This window comes from Ambystoma mexicanum, chromosome 10 (genome assembly GCF_040938575.1).
Source record: "Ambystoma mexicanum isolate Mex_15411 chromosome 10, UKY_AmexF1_1, whole genome shotgun sequence".
NCBI lineage: Eukaryota > Metazoa > Chordata > Amphibia > Caudata > Ambystomatidae > Ambystoma > Ambystoma mexicanum.
Window position 1 is genome coordinate 190832209 of NC_090932.1, and position 20047 is coordinate 190852255.

Consider the following 20047-nt stretch of genomic DNA (forward strand, 5'->3'; position numbering starts at 1 on the left):
CAGTCCCTGGATATTACCATTGGATGTTCAGAAGTCCCATAAATCACTTTCTATCAACCAATCACCGGTGGCGTAGATATTGAGCTCTACTCTGTGGTGTGTTTGAGACACGCTGATTCTATTCTAGCAGCCTGAAAATTACATTCTAGCAGCCTGAAACATACATTCCAACCTCTAATGCTCATGATCAACATCAACTCAAATGCATTGCTTACAGCGAATTTACAGAAATGCAGAGTGTATAAAGATGTAGACAATATACCAACATTACCACTAGATCAGTCTCCAAACTAAGTGGATAGGCATGCTCCACAGTCAGACGCCAAAATTACAGAGTAAAATACTGAGTAAATAATGGCCATCTCAATGTGAGGAATGATGATCAACATTGCAGATTTACATAGGTACAAAAATCCAATCGATATCTTACTTCACTTCAGTAAGTAACAATATGCCTGGTTCTACATTGGCAATTACTATTTTCCTTGAATTGACAGGTGTTGATATCACACAAAACACATCAAATCTGTTTGGCAGTTCATTCCTCTCGGTTGCATGGAATCTAACAAATCAATCCACCAAACCTCTCTTTGTTGTAATTTCCTAGTTACAGCCCCCACCCCCTCTATTTCCCACAGTAACTTGTTCCAATATCACACATTTAAGATGTGCTATTGGATGTCTAGCTTCAATGAAATGTGTTGTCACAGGGGATTTGAGGTTTCGTGTCCGTATATTTGACTTGTGTTCTGTCCAGCGAAGCTTCGCTTTCTTGTTGCGATACCCTCATAGTGCAATCCACCTGGACACTTTAATGCGTGTACCACATTTTTGCAATCACAAGTACACAAATGTTTCAGAAAAATTGTTTTACCTGTGTGAGGATATGTAATCGTGTTGCCTTTCATGATATTGCCACAATGCTGGCAATTGTGGCATGGTGTAGTACCCTTATGCTGCTTTTTACTAGTGCTGCTAGTAGGTATTTTCGCTTTGATCAAGCTCTTAGGCAGAGATTTTCTATTTCTGTAGGCAAACATAGGGGGGGTTCCCTAAACAGTTGCTGCAATGTTGGGTCCATATGTAACATGGGCCAGTTCTTTTTGATTATGCCCTTGATCTTGGCACTTTGCAGTGAGTGGGTGGTCACATATACCAGTGATTGTCCAGCTTTGGGTGGTTTAGGTGTAGGTAAGGTCTCTCTCTGTGGATTCAACTTTTCTTGACATTTCTGTAATCAAAGATTGATTATAGCCACGTTCTTGAAATTTCATGCATAATGTCTGAGATTGTTGCCTAAATTCTTCCGGTTCAGAGATGTTGCGTCTGTAGCGTAGAAATTGGCTCAAGGGAACGCTCTCTTGTGTCCACTTTGGATGGCGACTGGTTGCCATTAGTAGACTATTACGATCAGTGGTTTTTGTATAGATCCTAGTCGCTAATTTGTTGTTCTTAGAGTAAATCTCTACATCCAGGTAGTTAATTCGAGTTCTGCTCGTTATGTTAGTGAATGTAATCCTTGGATGCATTTTGTACATGGTTTCGAACAAATTCTGTAGTTCTTCTTCAGGGCCTGACCAAATTCCAAACACATCTATATATCTCACAAAGACTGGTAGATGTTGGGTCAATCTTGGTGATCAGACATGTTCATACTCATGGTAGAACATATAGATATTCGCGTATGCGGGGGCCATTGCCGCCCCCATGCTGGTTCCTGATAACTGTAGATCATACTTTTCGCCAAATTTAAAGAAGTTATTTATTAGGACAAGTTTCAGAAGGGTTAGTACAAACAGCCGGTCCCCTTGGCAATCTGGGGATTGGAGAAGGAGCCACTCCACCACTTCTATGCTTGCCTCGTGTGCAGTGTTAGTATATATTAAGGTAACGTCCATCGTGAAGTGTGTCTCTATTCTCCACAAAGTTCACATCTTTAATGATGCTGAGGAAATGCATAGTGTCTTTCACATAGGTATCTGTTTTTTGTACTAGTGGTTGAAGAATCTTGTCGAGATATTTGGCTAAAGCTTCTAGTAGACTGTCTGTAGCAGTGATAATCGGACGACCCAGAGGTTTCTGTAATCTTTTATGAATTTTCGGGAGTATGTATATCACAGGTGTGATTTATTTTCAAGATATGTTTGTGTCTTCTCTGTAATAACTTCCCTGTCAATTGCCACATCTAGTACTTCTGAGATCAATGATCTGATCCGATCGGTTGGATTGAATTTCTTTATAAGTTTCTTGATCGGCTAGTTGACGTTCAATCTCTTCAATGTAGTCAGTCTTGTCCATTAGTACTAGGGTGCCCCCCCCCCCCACCCCCCCTTGTCGGCCGGTTTAAAGATGATATCTTGATTGTTCAATAGTTTTTCTAGGACTGGTCTTTCTCTCTTTGAGAAGTTGCCACCTTTATTTGTTCTAAATGACAGTTGTTTAAGGTCTTCCCCGGACATCAGGTCTATGTTGGAGAGGGGGTGTAATGCACTGGGGGACTGGAGACACATCTGGTGGAGCTGCATGATGCTACAACCGTATTGGGCCGCGGTGATGAGGCAGATGCAGGAGATGTTTCAGGGAACAGAGTTACTAGGGGAAAGGGTATGGATGTGTGGGATGTGGGACGCATGATTGAAAATCTTTACTAAAACACAGAAACAGGGATTTATGGCCCTCCTGATTGCAGCCTGGTTGGTGATAGCACAACAGTGGAAACGGCATTCGGCACTCAGGACTGGCTACAGAAACACAACTTAACAGCAAGTATCTGAGACAGAGATGGGGATTTTAACACTGCTCAATATTTTTAACTATGCTCCCTTTTACGTAAACTAAGGTGAAACGTACTAAAAGCGTCAACCGTGATTCAAAACATTAATTGGGAGAGGCGAAAACGAAACTAAGGAAATAAACAAATGTAAAATAAACAAATGTAAGTTCTTATAAGTGTAGACTAGCCACAGCAGGTAGTAATCTAGAAAGCATCCAAACAGTGGTAATTAATGCAGTAAAGAGCAAAGTCGTGGACATTAGCAGCAGCTTAAAGGGGCAAGAAGTTGAGGTTCCAAAGGCCATGCAACAAAAGGTCTATTTAAGGGGTCATTGTATACTTTGATCTCCGAATTGCTATAAAGTGTGTCCATGCTCCTGTTCTGTGAGGGCAGTGTGCAAAATACAGGCGCTCATTGGGAGCATTGTGACCATTTCTAGAGACCCCATCTCAAACATTGTGTTCAGTTCTGTAAGGCCCCTCCGCAATATGTCCAGGTCACGCAAGCCAACTTTCCAGAACGGTACCAGCAAATTAGAAGGGGAATCAACCCTGTAAGTGTTTTAATCCTCAAGTTTTATGAGCAGAAGCTCATAAATGGAAATTGTCTAGGCTAGACACATTGAGGGGAAGGGGGAAATAGTATATTCACATTTGTAGAAGGGAAACGCACAGGATGTTACACTATTCAGTGTGTATGGCTGTGTGGAACTGGAGGATATGTTTTTTTAGGGATTGTACAGGGGGCCCCACAGTAAAACAAGGAAACATTATTCATAGTAGTGAAATCTTGGCACATTTGCATATGAATTCAAGCAGAACTACTTCAGATATGGGCTGTTGAGGGAAGACCAAAGAGTGGCTGCTGTGGATGTGCAAGCATATTTACACAGCGGCTAGTTGTGATTTTCTCTTCTGCCTCAGGTTTTTTCTCTTTTGAGTTGTTGGGTAAGATTTTCACAAAACGGGTAGATCTTCCTGACCTGGGTCAACCCCAGAACATTTTTGCTTTACTAGTGGGAAATTTTCCTTATCTCTGTGAGTGGGAACCTTTTTCCACACTTGCAGAATCTTTTACTCTTTATGGGTGTCATGTCTTCACTCTCCATAGTGTCTTTTTAAATGTATCCTCTTTAACAACGTATTGGCAATAAGTGCCTGTTGTTGCTGGCTTGCCCTAGGGGCTCCCCTTTAACTTTCTTTTGCTAACGTTGAGTGAACTACAGTTCCCATGGGTAGAAAGTATCTTTGGATCCCTTTTACATTTTATTCTGTGAAGCCAGCACACCCCACCTTATGTGGAGTGCTAGGGAGATGCAATGTATCCCCGTTCACATTAAAACTCTAACAATTCTGTGACTGGGACAACCTTACCTTCAATGGCTGGTGGCAGTGATACCTTGTATTCATTTGGTGCAGCTTTACCGCGGGCTCTGTTCACAGCTGCAGTAAAGGCTCCTAAGGGTGCTCATTTTACCAAAATGGCCCCTGTCTTTTTCACTATTTTAGTGTTTCTTGTCCTTTCATGTTCCTTTCCCTGACATCCAGGGTGGGAAATTCCTTTCTGAGATTTGTATCTTAGGAAGGAGTCCCCTGGACTCCCCGCCCAGGCTCCAGTCCGTCTGTCTGAGGGCAGGTAGCGAGGGAGGAGTCCAAAACTCCACAGCCCTTTGTCTGCCTCTTTGCCTGAATGGGGACAAATACCAGTGGGGGGGGCTGGCTGTCCTGATTGGACAACCAGACCGCCCCTTGTTGTAAAATGCAGAGAGAGGATGCAGAGGTTGTGCTGTAGTTCCTGTTAAATGCTGCGAACCTGGCAGCTGAAGAGAAGTCAACCACTGGAACTTAAACCAAAGAGTTTGATGGAAAAGTGGCGGAGATGATTTCCAGCATCTGGAGAACCTGCTGTGTAATTTGAGCCTGCTGTAGCCCTTCCTTCCAATGGACCTGTGGACTCTGAAAATGACGACCCTGACCCAGAGCCTGTTACCCACTAGACTCAAAAAGACCTGTTTAATTTTGAGCCATCCCACGCGTTGCTGCGACCTTGCGTTGCTGCAATACGCCTATACCCTGGTACCTCGAGCTACTGTGCAGGCAGTGCACTGTCTTCCAAATTCGAAATCTCGCTGAAACTCTGTGGGCATCCTGGTGGATCTCCAGAGACACTAATAGAGTCCGAAATGTCCCCTCAACAGAGTGCTGGACCTCTGTTACGACGAGAATTCAACCGCGATTTTCTGTCTTCTGTGCGCCTTGAAAAGGCACCAAATCTGCAGAACTGCATTCAGCCACAAGGAAAACCTTGCCTAGAGCCTTCATTGATCCCTGCTGCGAAGTGCCTTCTGAGGTCTTGTTTTCAGTCACCATGACAAGTAATCCACTGACCGGGTATTTGGCTGCAGCCCCTGAAGTCGTCCTGCTGCAAAATCTTCAATGCTGATGTACTGTGTTGGCTTGGGTATGTACTTACCTTAAGTCTCTTAGGATTTCTGTGTAGCTGTGGGGTGTTTTCTGTGATTGGGAGGCCTCTTATCCAGCGCACCCAGTCGCACTGCGAGAATCCTGCTGTCTGTCTTCTGTGAAGCCCCTGGACCCTCTTAAAGTATTCACCCGTTTGCCCAGTCTTCCTAAGGAACTCTGACTTTTACTACTTAAGAACCTATCATGACACTGCCTGTTGGACACTAGATCCTAGTGACCCCCCCCTTCTGCCAATGAGAACACTCATGCTCCAAGAATAAGGGAATTACTTTTAAGGCATTGGGACTTTTGCCTAGAAAAGAAAATAAGTGTTTAAAAGTTACGTACTTCTAAAGAGATGGTTGCTAACTGTAACTCTTAAGAGTGAACAGTTAGAAAAGTTCTTACTTACCTTAGATGTGCAATGCAGTATTCTTCAAAGTATGGTTAACATCTTGTCTTTCCTTAGAAACTGTTTTGCCATTCTAATAGAAAGTAGATGTGAAGGTATATTACTCGCCTGTGATTAGGTTGTGCCTCTTCCCAAAAGTAATGTGTTGGTTGCACCAGATTAGTCCTGTTGGGATAATTGTATGAATGTCCCCCAACTGGGTCTTGCGTCTCCTGATTTGCTGCTTGCCTGTGCAGAAAGTCTGTATTAGGTTGTTGCCTACCTAGAATAACTTTGAGTCACTCAGTAAAGTGTAACATTAGGGTTTACTTTACGTGTACTATCTAACCCAGAGTCTGTGGTTCTAACTGTCCCTTATATATCCTACATCAGTCACTTGTATAGGTGAGGAAGATCTAACCTGTGCTCCTTGTGAGATATGAAAAGTATATGGGTTTTACTTACCTTGAGTAAGCTGTGTGCCATCCCAAAAATAAGTTACCAGAGTTACTGCTTATCTCAATCTGTGATTCACTGATCTCAAAAGCACCTGTAATTGAATATTACAGCCATAGGTTTTAGTCACCTAGTATAACTGTGTGTTATCACAAACATAGTTATAGGTTTTTAATGTACCTGGAATAAGTCTTTTATGTGATTTGTACTGCGTCACTGTACAACTGGTATTATTTACTGCCCTTGCATTACTGTATGTAATTGTGAAAGTAACCATCGGTTTTTATTCCCCAAGAATAGATGTGACCTATACTGAATGTGTTTGAAAAGATTTTGACTTCCCTAGAACTACTGTTAGGTGTTCCAAATAAAGTTTATACTTTGGACTGTGTACCTTCAAGTATAGTGTTGTGTTTTTATAATTGTGATTTCATTTCATATAATGTGTGATAGTACTTATTCCAGGGGATTGGTTCCTCCGACGTATTCCACATCTATGACCGGTAATTGCCACAGCTGTGCTGCTTTGGAAAATGTTCTGCGTCGATACGCTGGGCCTCCGTCGAGCCGACGTCACCGGATGTTATAAGTAGGACGCACAACGCCCATAGCCTCAGTTCTGTTTTTTCCGCGAACATGTTCGCTTCAGAGATCTCGGCGTGCCTCGGTTCTTCTGATTCTATCGGTTCTTCGGACTTGGTGTTTTGTGAAGATATCATGTCTTCGTCGTCTTCCACCCCGCAGTCGGAATTCATGAAGTGTCGGTACTGCGGTTCCAAGATGTCACTCACGGACCTGCACGACATCTGCCTCTGGTACCTCGGCGAGGACCACGCCACCGATGACTGTGACGATTGCCAGTCGTTAACGTCGAAGGCCTTGCGGGAGCGGAAGAAGCTATCTGTAGGTAGGGTTCCAAACCCCAAAAGTTGAAATCCGCTGGGCTTTCGACCGACGATTCGAGGGGCGACTCTCCTAGATGTCGGCGTAAATCCAGGGGGTCTCGGTCCCGGAGTGGTTCCCGCCATTCCTCTGCCTCTTCGAGGTACTCGCGGAAGCACTGGTCACCGTCCTCGTCCGAAGACTCCGCCAGACGGCGGGTTGCTTGTCCCAACAAGCATTCCTCTCCTGCGGAATGGGATGCATTTCGTAAGGAGATGATGGCGATTGTAGAATTGCAGGGCTCTGCTCCGTCCGCGCCTTTGAGAGAAGCCGGCAGGGAACGCGCTAGGGCCACCGCTTGCACGCCTTCGAGCTCGGGTGGTCGGCGCGATCATCGGGAGCCTTCGAGGTCCCGATCGGAGAAGGTGGATCGCTCTAGCCATGCCCGCTCCCGGTCCTCGATGCCCTCGATACCGTCGGAGCCTGTGAGGTCTTCTAAGAAGACGCCGATGCCATCAGCGCCATGTCCGTCAAGGGACTCTCTCGAGACTCCGCCTCTGAGGAAGTTGTCGATGCCATCCGCACCGAGGCCGTCTAAGGACACGCTCGGGGCTCCGCCCTCGAGGACTGTGTCGAAGCCATCGGCGCCACGCTCGACGCCGATTCCGAGGACTCCCTCGGCGCCTTTTGTGGAGGCTTTACCGGAGGTACCCCGTGCATCGGTGGAAACTCCGAGGAAGGCCCTGAAGAAGTCACTGAGGCCTGTCTTTTGAACCTTTTTCTGTGCCCTCATCCAGGGATTTATTCCAGCCTCTGGATTACATCTGAGGTGGATGAAGGGTCTGATGAAGGGTTGGTTCCTGATGAGGATCCTGACGAACTATTGTCTGGTCATAGCCAGATGGAAGACATGCGTCAGTCTTTGCATGACGCCAGTGGTCTGGACACCTCTCCAGAGGTTGAGTTTGGTAAGCCTGAGCCTGGCACACACACCGAGTCTTCATACCGGCGTCTCATGTCAAGGGTGATGGAGTACTTGGGGTGGTCTGCGTCGTACTCTACCATTCCTCCTGATGGGGACGACAAACGTTTTGACGGTTGAGCGAAGAAAGTATTTTCTTCAGGGGGTATGGCTTTGAAAGCAGCCAACTCCATGTGTGCCTTAGCCCGTTTCACTCACACTCTGTGGAATTGTTTCTTTGGCGGCTGAACATATTCCCGAAGGGGAGGAACGGGATGGCTTTCTTGCCCTTGTACAGGATGGCAAGGATGCCATTTGTGAATCTGTTCAATCGGGTCTGGACGTGGCAGACTGTGTCAGCCAGTCCATGGCGGCGAGCCCTGTGATGCGCAGATTTGCGTGGTTGCGGAAGTCGGGGTTTGCTCCTGATGTACAAACCTGGCTTCTCAACATGCCTTTTGATGGTGAACATCTTTTTGGCAGCAAGGCTGACGAGAGCCTCGAGAGGTTGTAGACCTCAAACGTTGCAGCAAAGTCATTGAGCGCTGCAGTCCGCCAAACTCCGCCTTTTCGTCCTAGGGGACAGCAATGGAGGGGAGGTTCCTTTCGGTACTACTCAACCTTTGGTAGATCGAGGGGAGCTGCAAGTCAAAGGGGCCAACGTAGGAGTACCAGAGGTGGAAAACGGGGTACTCAAGGTGCCAAGGCCGCTCGAGCAATTTCCTCTTTGCCCTCAGGCACTGCTGCAGCCGCTTCAGGTCAGTCATGAGACCATGTCCCATGGTTCGTCGGTTGGGGGGGGGAGGCTGGCGCAGCATCTTGTAGAATGGCGTAGCATCTTGTAGAATGGCGTGCCACTACTTCAGCTGTGTGGGTTCTGGAGATCATAGCCCACGGCTACTGTCTTCCTTTCCGGCAGAGGCCTCATGACAATCCACCAGGGAATCTCTCTTTGAATAGCCCAGGTCCGCTCCTTGCGCAGGAAATCAAATCCCTACTGGAGAAAGGCGCCATAGAACTGGTGCCTGTAGCGGAGACGAAAACGGAATGGTATTCCCCTTATTTTTTGATCCTGAAAAAAGACTGGGATTGAGACCCATCATGGACTTGCGTGGTTTGCACAAGCTCCTCAGGAAGGACAAGTTCAAGATGGTTACTCTCAAGTCCTCCAGGCCCTTCAACTTCAGGACTGGTTGGTGTCTCTCGACCTCAAGGATGCTTACTTTCATGTGTCGATTCATCCCAAGCACAAGAAGTACCTGAGGTTCGCGGTTGGCGACTCGCACTTTCAGTTTCGGGTCCTGCCGTTCGGATTGACCTCCGCCCGAGGGTCTTCACCAAGCTCATGGTGGTGGTGGCAGCGTATCTCAGGAAAGGGGGGGATTCACATCTATCCCTACCTGGATGATTGGTTGATCAGGGCGCGCTCGCCCGAGCAAGTTCTGGATCATAGGTCAGTCACCTGCCACTCCCCTCACAAGCTGGGCTTCTCCCTCAACTTAAAGAATTCCCACTTGACGCCTACCCAGCGGCTCCAGTACATCGGATCAGTGCTCGACACGTCCCTGGGGCTGTGTTTTCCTCCCCAGGTGAGGGCTTCTCACATTCTGCAGATTAACAAGTTTCAACATGCCCAGTCTCCCGGCGTTCGAATTCTTGAGGTTGCTCAACCTCATGGCATCCTGCATTCTCCTGGTGCCAGAGGCCAGGCTGCGGATGAGATCTCTGCAATGGGCTCTCAAGATGCAGTGGTCACAGTCCTCCGGCAGGATGTCTGATCCCGTTCAGGTGCCGCCCTCGGTCGCCCAGGTTCTTCGGTGGTGGGTCGTCAAAGGCAATCTGATGAAGGGGGCTCCGTTTTGGCTACCCTGCCCGGAGGTGACGATCGTGACGGACGCATCCCTCACGGGATGGGGAGCTCATGCCAACGAGTCGACAGTCAACGGTCGTTGGTCTCTGTCGGAGTCCAGACTCCATATCAATCTGTTGGAGCTGAAGGTCGTCAGGCTAGCCGTGAAGGCTTTTCTGCCGTCTATGCGGTGGAAGAATGTCCTCATTCTGATGGACAATACAGTGGCCATGCACTACCTCAACAAAAAGGGGGGGCAGGGTCTCTCCCTCTGTGCAGAGAGGCGATGCAGCTCTGGTTCTGGGCCATCCAGTAGGAAATTTCGATCTCAGCAGTTCATCTGGCTGGAGACAAACGAGGCGGTGGATGCTCGGAGCAGGCAGAGCACGGTCTCACGAGTGAGAGCTGGCTCAGGAGATTCTCCTGGAGATCTTCGCCCTTTGGAGGACTCCACAAGTGGATCTCTTTGCCATCAGTGTCAACCGGAAGTGCGAAAGATTCTGCTAGCGGGAATTTCCTCCAAAAGTAGCATTAGGGGACGCGTTCATAGTAGAGTGGTCCTTCTCACTGCTGTACGAGTTTCCTCCAGTCCCCGTCATTCCGCAAGTGCTGCAGAGGTTACGGAGGTTCGGTTCCCGAATGATCCTCATTGCTCCGGCATGGGCCAGAAGAAGGTGGTACCCGGACCTTCTCTACATGTCCATCTGCCCTCCACGCTGTCTTCCCTACCGAGACGATCTGCTCTCACGGGAGGCGGGGTCAGGTTCTCCATCCAGAGGTCAAGTCTCTCAACATTTATGCTTGGCTTCTGAAAGGTTGAGGTTGAGGTATTAGGATTGGGACCTCCCTAAGGACGTGATGGAGGTGTTGCTTTCAGCCAGAAGGCCTGCAACAAAGTCCCTGTACCGTTGCCGTTGGAGAATGTTCTGCGACTGGTGCAGGGTTAACAATGTGGATCCTTTTTCATGTGCCATTCCTGTGGTTCTGTCTTTTTTGCTTTCGTTAGCCCACAAGGGCCTGCAAATGGGTACCAATAAAGGTTACCTGGCAACGCTGTCCATATTTAAGCGCTTGTCTGAGGAGTGTTCTTATTTTAAGATTCCTTTGATTTCTCAGTTTCTGAAAGGGCTCACTAATGTGTTCCCACCATCACCTTTTCAGGTACCCGGTTGGGATTTGATCCTGGTTCTAAAATTCCTAATGGGAGCTCCGTTTGAGCCTTTACATTCTTGTCCTTTGAGACTGTTGACCTTTAAAACTGTATTTTTAGTTGCGGTTACTTCCGCCCACAGAGTGAGTTGCAGGCACTATCCGCTAAGCCACCTTTCAGTGTTCCATAAGGACAGGGTTGTCCTTAGGGTTCGTCCTTCTTTTCTTCCGAAAGTTGTCAGAATTTCATTTAAGCCATAAGGTCATTTGCCCGGCATTCTATCCTCCTCCATATCCTGCTAAGGAAGAGGAGAGTCTCCATGGGTTGGATCCTAGGAGAGCTTTAAGTTTCTACATCTCATGCATGTCCCGGGTCAGAGTGGGCGATCAGCTCTTTATAGGATACGCTGGAAGGCTTTTGGGACAAGCTGTTACTAAGCAGACTTTGTCTAGATGGATTATCTTGACAATTTCTGAATGTTACCGCTTGGTGGGTAAGGAACCTCCGGTAGGCTTACAGGCCCATTCTACCAGGGGCATGGCTGCCTCTACTGCTCTGCAGAGGGGTGTTTCCATTCGTAACATTTGTGAAGCAGCCACATGGCCCTCTGTCCTCTATTTTGCAATTTAATTGGGCATTCTTAAATTCTTTTGCCACCTCCCTTACGTTGGTGCTCCTTTGGGAGTCTGTCATAGATGTGGAATACGTTGGAGGAACCAATCCCCTCGAAGAACAAGTTACTTTGTTACCTGGTAACGTTCTTTCGATGGGATGTTCCGACAACGCATTTCACATCGAACCCTCCCAGTCTGCCCCACTACAGAATTTCTTATGCGATTGCAGCTTACATTTCCGCAAGGCTTTCTGTAGTCATACTGGCAGAAGATTGGTGCCACGCTTTCTGGGGAAAAAACTACAACTGAGGCTACGGGCGTTGTGCGTCCTACTTATAGCATCCGGTGACGTCGGCTCAACAGAGGCCGTCTAGGACAGTGCATCAACGTCATCCACGCAGGACGCAGATGCCGAAAATGTTCCGAAGGAGCACAGCTGTGGTGATTACCTGTCATAGATGTGGAATACGTCGTCGGAACATCCCATCGAAAGAACGTTACCAGGTAAGAAAGTAACTTGTTTCTTTACCCCTAAAGTTATCTGGGCCTACCTCTATTTAAATAAATCATTTATTTTTACATACATAGTATTTCTTTGGACCATTTGTATTACAATTGAATTTGTACCGATTCTACAGCCCTCTCTCCCCCTCCTAAAATAAGCCTGGCTGCCATGTCTACGCTACCATGTACTCAGGTGGTACAGCCTTATACTAAGAGCGGATACTTGTACTGCCTCAGTTTAATGGTTTTGAAGAAGTTGGTAGCATTTCAGAAAAACTGTCCTAACAAGTTGTATTTTAAAATGTGCTCTTCCTGTGGGCAGAAGATAAGTAGGTGTTTGTTTTCTTACCTGCGGAATGCACAGGAATCCCTTGATCCTTGCCTCCTTTTTGTGTTGCTTCCCTGGTTGAAGTGCAGCAGTAGGTGTCTGAGATTCTGTATTGACCTTCGTTCACTGACAGGTCTGTTCCTTTGCAGGTCATATACTACACCGAAATGTACAAGATCTTTGGAGACTTGACACAGCAAATTGATGAGCCTGGAATGACTGACGAGGAGCGGGAGAAGGAGAATGAAGCCAAGCTGAGCGAGCTACGGTCTCTGTCCATTGTAGCTGAAGACTGACCAAGAGGGTGGCAGAGCCTTTTATGTACACCAGCTTCACCTACCGGCCTGGATTATTGGTGCTCACCTTCTTCCACTTCTCCCACCCACACTAAAACTGAGGATATTCTCCCTTCTTCCTCCTCTTCTCCTACCCTTACATCCCCTGAGATTGAGGTGATTGACATGTCCTTGTCATTTGCCGTGTTCATTCAAGAAGAGCAATGATGTTGGACCTTCAGTCATCCAAATTTTGACACTCCGTTCAAATGGTGTGGGGGGAACGTGTTTATGACGCTTGTTTATCCTTTTCCCACTCATTCAAGCAATGAGACTTGGAACATTGGAGGTCTTCTGTCCATCTCTAGCTTATTCCCCTCCCAATAAGTATGCAGTGACTGAAGTCAATGGAGTGTCAGCTTCTATACCCATATATGCCACAACAGCTAGTATATTGGTTGTTGTCATGCCCTTTCATCCATGTTTGCAGTGAAACGGAGGGCCTTGGAGGTCACTGGTAAATATTTTTTCCCATAGGTGGTTGGAATCCACACATTACTAAGAGGTCCATTGGTTAGCATCTCTCCTTACTTTACAGTAAGACACTGGCTGGTTTCCTTCAACAATGAAGGACCTGTAGTTGAAGTGGACATTTTGGGCATTGGGGATTGCGCTTCTGGGTAAGACGTTGCACATCTGTTAAGGTTGGATCTCAGGGGTTTGTGAATGACTTTGCATAGGCTTGAAGGTTTTCGGGTAAAGGGAAAGGTTGACGAGGCAAGGTTTGGAAAGCTGACTGCTTTGCGTTTGAGGAGTCTGTTCAGGAAGCATATGCTCCTCTGAGCACTGGGTCCTGGTACTGAGGTGAGAACCTAGTGCGGAATATGATGCTACCAGGGCTGTGATTGATAGTGGGGGAGGGGTTAAGTTAGTGAATGGTTGAGCACCTGGGTTGGAGATGGGAATGTAACTGAACTCCTGGGTTTGAATTCTTGGGCTTGACTAAGCACTTGATCGGAGTACTGTGTTCCCATGACTGGGATGGAGGCTGGGGTGATTTGTGCCCACAGTGTAATTTGCGGTAGTGCATGCTAGAGGGGGGTGATGCTACCAGTGCTGGGATCATGGGATAGAGGAGGATTATTTAAGGGAATAGGTGATATTCCTGGGGCTGTTTTGGATTTAAAATGGAGGGGCAGGTCAAGGAATAGTGCTCCCAGTGCTGGGGTTCTGGGATTAAAGATACTAACCAGGGTACACCCCAGATTTGAGGTGGATTCATCAGGTCAGGTGTAGTACTACTTGGGCTGTGGTCCTTGAAAGGCAGAATATTCAACATATGGTGCTATTGTGACCGTGGCTAGGGCCAAGAACTAGAACAGGGTATGGTCTCTCCATGACTGGGGTTCTGAGTTTGAGTTTGGCACTGGCTATAGTGTTGTGCCCCCTTACCTTGAGTCATAGGTATGAGATGCAGGCTCTGGGCATGGTATGGTGCTTCCATGACTTGGGTCCTTGGTTTGATGCGGAGGCTCCTGTCATGGGATGATGCTCCCAAGACAGGGGTCCTGATATGTTCTCTTGACAGTGTTCCTAGGTTTGAAGGAAGATCCCTTGGCAGGATATGATGCTACCAAGGCTGGGGAGCAAGGTTTGAAATGGAGCGCCAAGGTGTGGTGCTCCCAGTGCTGAACTTCTGTGGTTGAGGGTGGAGGCTCTGGACATTGGATTGTGGTCCCAGGACTTGTGTTCTTGGAATTGGCCATGGGGTTCTGTTTTTCGTGATCCAGTTTTTATGAATCAAATGTCCTCTTCATCTTTGTTTTTACATGAAGACTTTGACACATCCAGTCCTTTGCACATGCTGCCCGGAATTGGTTGTTGGGGTGGTATTTGGGTTGTTGACGTCATCCTGTCTGTGTATAACACTACATTCCTGGCATGTTTTCTGGTCATTCATGGAATGGTCTCTGTGGTATTGGATGGCAATTTGTAAGCCTGTTAATCTAAAGCCATCCATGGTGGAATATCAATATCCTAGTGTTCTCTTGAGAGCTGCGCCTCAGGCCTTTCTCAGAAACCTGTTTGTTAATGCAGCATTGTTTCCCAGCCTGACTTCTGTAGAGCACTTGTTCTTATTCGTTCCACCACTGCCTCTACCCTCACACCTGACATGGCATCTCCATCTGCATGTCCCTACCTCATATTCTCCTGAGACTAAAGCTCAATCTAGCTCATTCCTGAGGTGGCATAATATTCACTTATGCTGAGGTTTTCTTCTCCTGGACACCTCTCCTCTTGCAGGCAGTCATGGCAGTAAAGAAAAAGTGGCAAATGCAATGCAGACTGAGTCTGGGAAATACAAAGAATAACATTCCGGTTTCCAACCTGAAAAGAGTGGAATGACACACTGTGTTGCCATGTTTTAGCACACTTTTCACATGTGTTAATCCTGTGAGGGCCTTTGTGAGCAAACAATTCATCTTGTCTTTCCATTGGTTACTGAAGTTTGATGCAAATGTACCAAATACTGTGTTGCATCAGAGCTGCATCTGTATTATGAATCTGATTCCCCAATGTTTCCTTCATTAAATATATAGGGTTTGTCCTTGGTAGGTGCTATATGATTTTCTAGTTCCTCTAGGTAACCACTGCAAGGATGTTGGGAAGTATTAAAGATCACCTAGACCAGCAACTTGCATGGACACATCCTTCAGATGACTGCCTACTAGGGATTCCCTTTCTTTTACTTTTCACACTCAACACTTACGTGTTGTATTCTTTGACAAGCTTTGCAGACCAAACAGATACTCTGAAACTAACACAGGGGGTTGTATCAAGAATTTTAAAAAACTAAAGTTTGTAAAACTGCTACAACTGTTTGTTATTCCAAATACAGAGCTCTATATTTTTTTATAGTTTTTCTTTTTTTGGAGTGGAGCAAGGAAGTGTACATCGTTTGCCGAATTTAGGGAGAATGTTTGCAACAGTGATGTTGAAATTGTGTGTGATTCTTGTTAGGTGTGTATCCCGCTTTTAGTCTGTATTTGCCTTTTTATACCTGGGCCTGATTGTTCTGAACTGTGACTTGCGCGAGGACCCTTATCTTTTTGCGTGTCCTGAATGAGACTTCCACTTTTTATATTAGTAAGTACTCAACACAGCCCCCAGCCCTAGTCTGTGAAACATGCTGTGGGACACCTAGGCATATCAGAGTGGTGTCCAAAGGGTTCCAAGTCCAGAAAATGGTCCTAGTTAAGTGTTTGTGTGTGTTTGTGTTTGCACCACATGATGATGGTGGCAGTGGGAAACCATGGCAAGATGCCCTATATGGTTGGTGAACATTTGTTAGTAAGCAGCCTACAGGCTGCTTGTCATAAGAACCCTTGGGTATACTCATGCATTGGTGGATCTGAAAGAGCTACACAGGTAAACCTGCTCTCCTCCTGTGATGGGGAAATGGATGTGTCCCGTTTCCCTTTTTCTTACAACCTAGGAAAGGTCCTTGGCTGCTTAGGAAAGGTGTGGGGTGCAAGAATGGTGCTGGATTCTAAAAGTGTTGTACTCTTGCTAAATCAAAACCCAATTTTCCGTAACGTGTATATTGTAGGAGGCAGGAGTGACCCCAGTCCAAGATGGAGTCACTTAGTCTCTGTTGATTGGTCCTTCAGCTTCAGTGAGGTAGTTTGGAATCCTGTGAAATGTTCTAAACTGCCTTTCATTCATCCACTCAGTTAAGAAAATCGCTGTTTTTTTAGCTCCAGAGAAAAGAAAGATCCATAGAAAAACCTTGCTAAGGAAAGATATCCAAGACAAAATCAGAGTGGGGTAAAGAGCAGAGTAAAAAGAAACACTGACTACAGCAGCAACTGAAGCGAAGTGAAGTTTGAGTTTCTTTCAAAGAAAAGCTAAAAGTTAAGATGAAATTGTAAATATCCATTGTTTGCAACCTTGTGCCTGAAGTAGTTGCCAAATTGTCTCTCGCGTAGTGTTATACGAACTGTAAAAGCATTAACATTTGCGTGTGAATAAATTAATCCTGGTGCGCGAGTCAGCGTTTAACCAAAACTAACAAAAGTCTTTGTTTTGTTGCGGGCGCTCTAATAACTACTAACGCGCATGTGTACATCTTCCCTTTTCGGTGCAGCAGCCGGGGTGTAGGCACAAGTGCCCAGAGGGACTGAAGAGTAAAGGACCTGGAAACGTTTCTGCATGCGTATTGCGCAAGGACCTTGCAGAAAGACGTTTGACAGCGCGTCAGGAACACCCTCCCTTTGAAGTGAGTGCAGAACTTCGCTCGTATCAAGTGCGGGAGCGCAGTACATCTAATGCAGCGCAGAGGTGACTTCACAGACTCTAGAAGCGGAGGGGCATGCAACAAGACCCAAGTAGGCAACTGGAAAAGAAAATTAAAACTAGACAATTTATGGTCGTTTCTTGGAGAAAGTTTGTCCAGTGTTCTTGGGATGATAGTTTAGGATTCCATTGTTCAAGTTTTTAGTTTTCTGAATCGGACAATGTTTTGGAGAAAAAGTTAAGACTGAATACAAAAGGTTTCTAAAGGCCATCTAAAGTCACAGCAGAGGGCTGAGAAAAATAATACAGAACCTCGATTGGAGTTCAGACAATCAGGTTTTGAGGCTTGAGAAAAGGAATTCTGAGGAGCAGAGACTCCTATAGCCGGAATAATGCAAGATCTGTACTTTTGTTTAGAGGTCAAAGGGAGTCGTCTAATCGAGTGCAAGGCTTCAGAGGGTGGCAAGCAGGACATGGTTTGTTATTTTATCCATTTCCCCTTGGGGTTGTCATCCCTGCAATTTTTAATTAGAAGATTGTAGAGTGGGCGCACCTAGGGGGGTCTGTGGGTCCATCGTCTGCTGCTGCAGGAAGAAAGAACTGGGGCCTGATAATGTGCCCATTTAGGATGTTTGCTTCCTTTCCCTGATATTTTTTACATTGATGATGGAGCCGCTGGCCGCCATACTCCGGCAGCATCATGTCGGAAGGGGTCTTCCATTGTTTGATCAAAACGTAGTGGTATCTGTGTGTGCTGATAGTTTAGCTATAACCGGTGGTGGTTGAAATTACTCGGTTCAGGTGGTTTTCTGGTCTGCAGGTTAACTGGGGCAAATCAGAACTCTTTCTGTTAACCAATGTGGTTCAGCCGGGCCTTTCTGTGCACAGTTTCGATGGTCCCCTCAAAAAGTGCAATATCTAGGAAGAAATGTAGAGCGTTCAGCTACCCAGTTATATATGCTGAACTATGACTCACTGCTCTGGGAAATACAGCGCACGGTTAAGTGGTGGATTTCGGTAACCCTTTCCTTCATGGCTAGGATCGAACTCATCAAAATGGTGATACGTGCTACTTAATTGTCAACATACCAATTCACCTCACAAATCATTTCTTTGGGGCACTGCGGTCAGCTTTGTCCAGGCTCATCTGGTGCAGGAAAACGGAATCTTCCCTGCAGGCTTGATTACAGTGCTGAAATGATCCCAATTAACCCCTAAAGCTAATAAAGCCACTCGCCTACGATCCGTACAGTGGGCAGTCCATCAGAAGCCGTGCTCAACACCATTAAGGCACCGTACCGAAATGTAGGCTGCCCCCCCCGGACTGTGAGGAAGAGACCAGCTCTGGGGGTCATTAGCAGCCCAGGAACCACCCAACACCCGCCGAGGACCGGGAGTGGACCAGCAATGCCATCATGGCACGCGAGGAGGAGCCACAAGTCCGCTTCCAATGCAGAAGCGGTCAAGTGAGGGGGCGGCTGGATGGAGGCCACGGCCTGGAGCACCCTATCGGTATGGGCCATTGTGCGCCCGCCTGACTTGGTCATAACTGTTAAGATGGATTTCTAAACTCTGACCTGATGGGCAAAGTTTAGGAGGCCACCCTAGTTTAGTGGAACAAGGCAACCTTCTGGACAAACCAGACGGTAGCTTGGCAGGCGGTCAAGACTAAGTCTCAAGAAGGGGTGAGGGTGCTCGGAAGCCCACAATGAGCGCGCACAACAAAACTCCACAGATTACTCTTAGACAGATGTATATTAAAAATACATTTATTATAGGCCTTTATAATCAAAACGCAATAAACCAGTTATGAAAAAAACGATACCACACATGATCATTCATTAACATATATACAATTCTACGAATAGCCTAGTACTGATGATAGGGGTTGCGGGGGGGAGAAAAAAAACATGACCTGTAACAGAAGGGGGTTAAATCAACACAGATATCCATTTAGGCAGTCCTTCATCAACAATCCCTATATTATGTAGTCCAGCCCTACGAAGAGAGGAGCCTAACGCTCAAAGTACAGTTGTGCGTTAACAACGCATGGTCGCGCGTAAACTAAAAATGCAGTGTCTCTTCAGGGGGCTGTAGCTGCTCAGGAAGGAGCTTGAGGCGATGAAGAATACATTTCTATTCCTAGAAAGTCTGTACCCTTGCAGATAGAGCGGCTTTTCGGAGTTCAGGAATAGCTGCGGAGCGCAGGCTATCCCAGCCAAGGTGAGTGTTTTGAGGGACACTCGTGCCTAAAAATTAATGGATGTGCCAGGGGGCCACCGGTAAGTTAGGGAAGTACTCACCGACCCTCAACACAGTCCGGACCAAACTTTGGCAGTCTAGCCCACTTGGCCTGTAGATTTTAACTCTGCAGTTTCAGGATGGTCCAGCGCTCAGTGGCTGAGGCCCGAGACGATCGTCTATGACAGGATGTTTGCTTTTTCTCAGCCCTTGAAGGAAGGTGGTTTGTTCCGGTGCAGCTCGTCTCATGACACGGTAGGTAAGGGCTGCCGGCACTTTCAGCCATGGTCGCCTCAGTGGGGCGACACAGTGACTACAAATGCTTGCGGCGTGGCACACTCTCGTAAATCGCGACCCAGAGGAGCTAGGACAATGAGTTTTGGCGGGAGAGGGCCCAGGACCACCAGCTAGCGATTTCCCTGAGTCTCAACTCCAAGCCGGTGGCATTCCTGTGTGATAGCCTGGGTTCGAGCTGGACAGTTTACTGGATGGCCCACGAACACGTCCAAAGAGACTCTTTGCGAGGGTAAGTAGGAGAAGCCGAGAGTAGTTCCCACTACTTCAGAGGGGCGAAGTGCCCTTGCAGGCCTTCTTGGTAAGATGAAGAAACAGGGCTCCAATGAGACAACAGCAGAGTCAGGGAGCCCAAACCTTCCAAGCACGTCACCAGCAGTTCCTCGAGTCTGCTTTCTTGTTAAGGATACTTGACTCCTTATCAGGTTCGGTATGAGCCTCAGTAGATCGACCTGGAATGTATGCAGAGCCCCTTCTCTTATCCAAGATTTGGTTTGCGCTCAAATCTGATAGCCAATGGATGATCTGCTCTCTTGCATGCACGCCAATCGTAGCCCATGGTGCTTGTAG

The 20047-nt window shown here is 46.9% G+C and overlaps 1 protein-coding gene across 3 annotated transcripts in view; it reads left to right on the forward strand.

Moving 5' to 3' along the window:
* BIN3 (bridging integrator 3) overlaps window positions 1-15560 on the forward strand; it is a 381110-nt gene extending 365550 nt beyond the window's left edge. For all 3 annotated transcript variants that reach the window (XM_069617695.1, XM_069617696.1, XM_069617697.1), the window contains one exon: window positions 12521-15560. In XM_069617695.1, coding sequence (XP_069473796.1) covers window positions 12521-12667 — 147 coding nt within the window. In that variant the 3' untranslated portion in view covers window positions 12668-15560. The remainder of the gene's footprint in view (window positions 1-12520) is intronic.
* Window positions 15561-20047: the final 4487 nt, after the last annotated feature.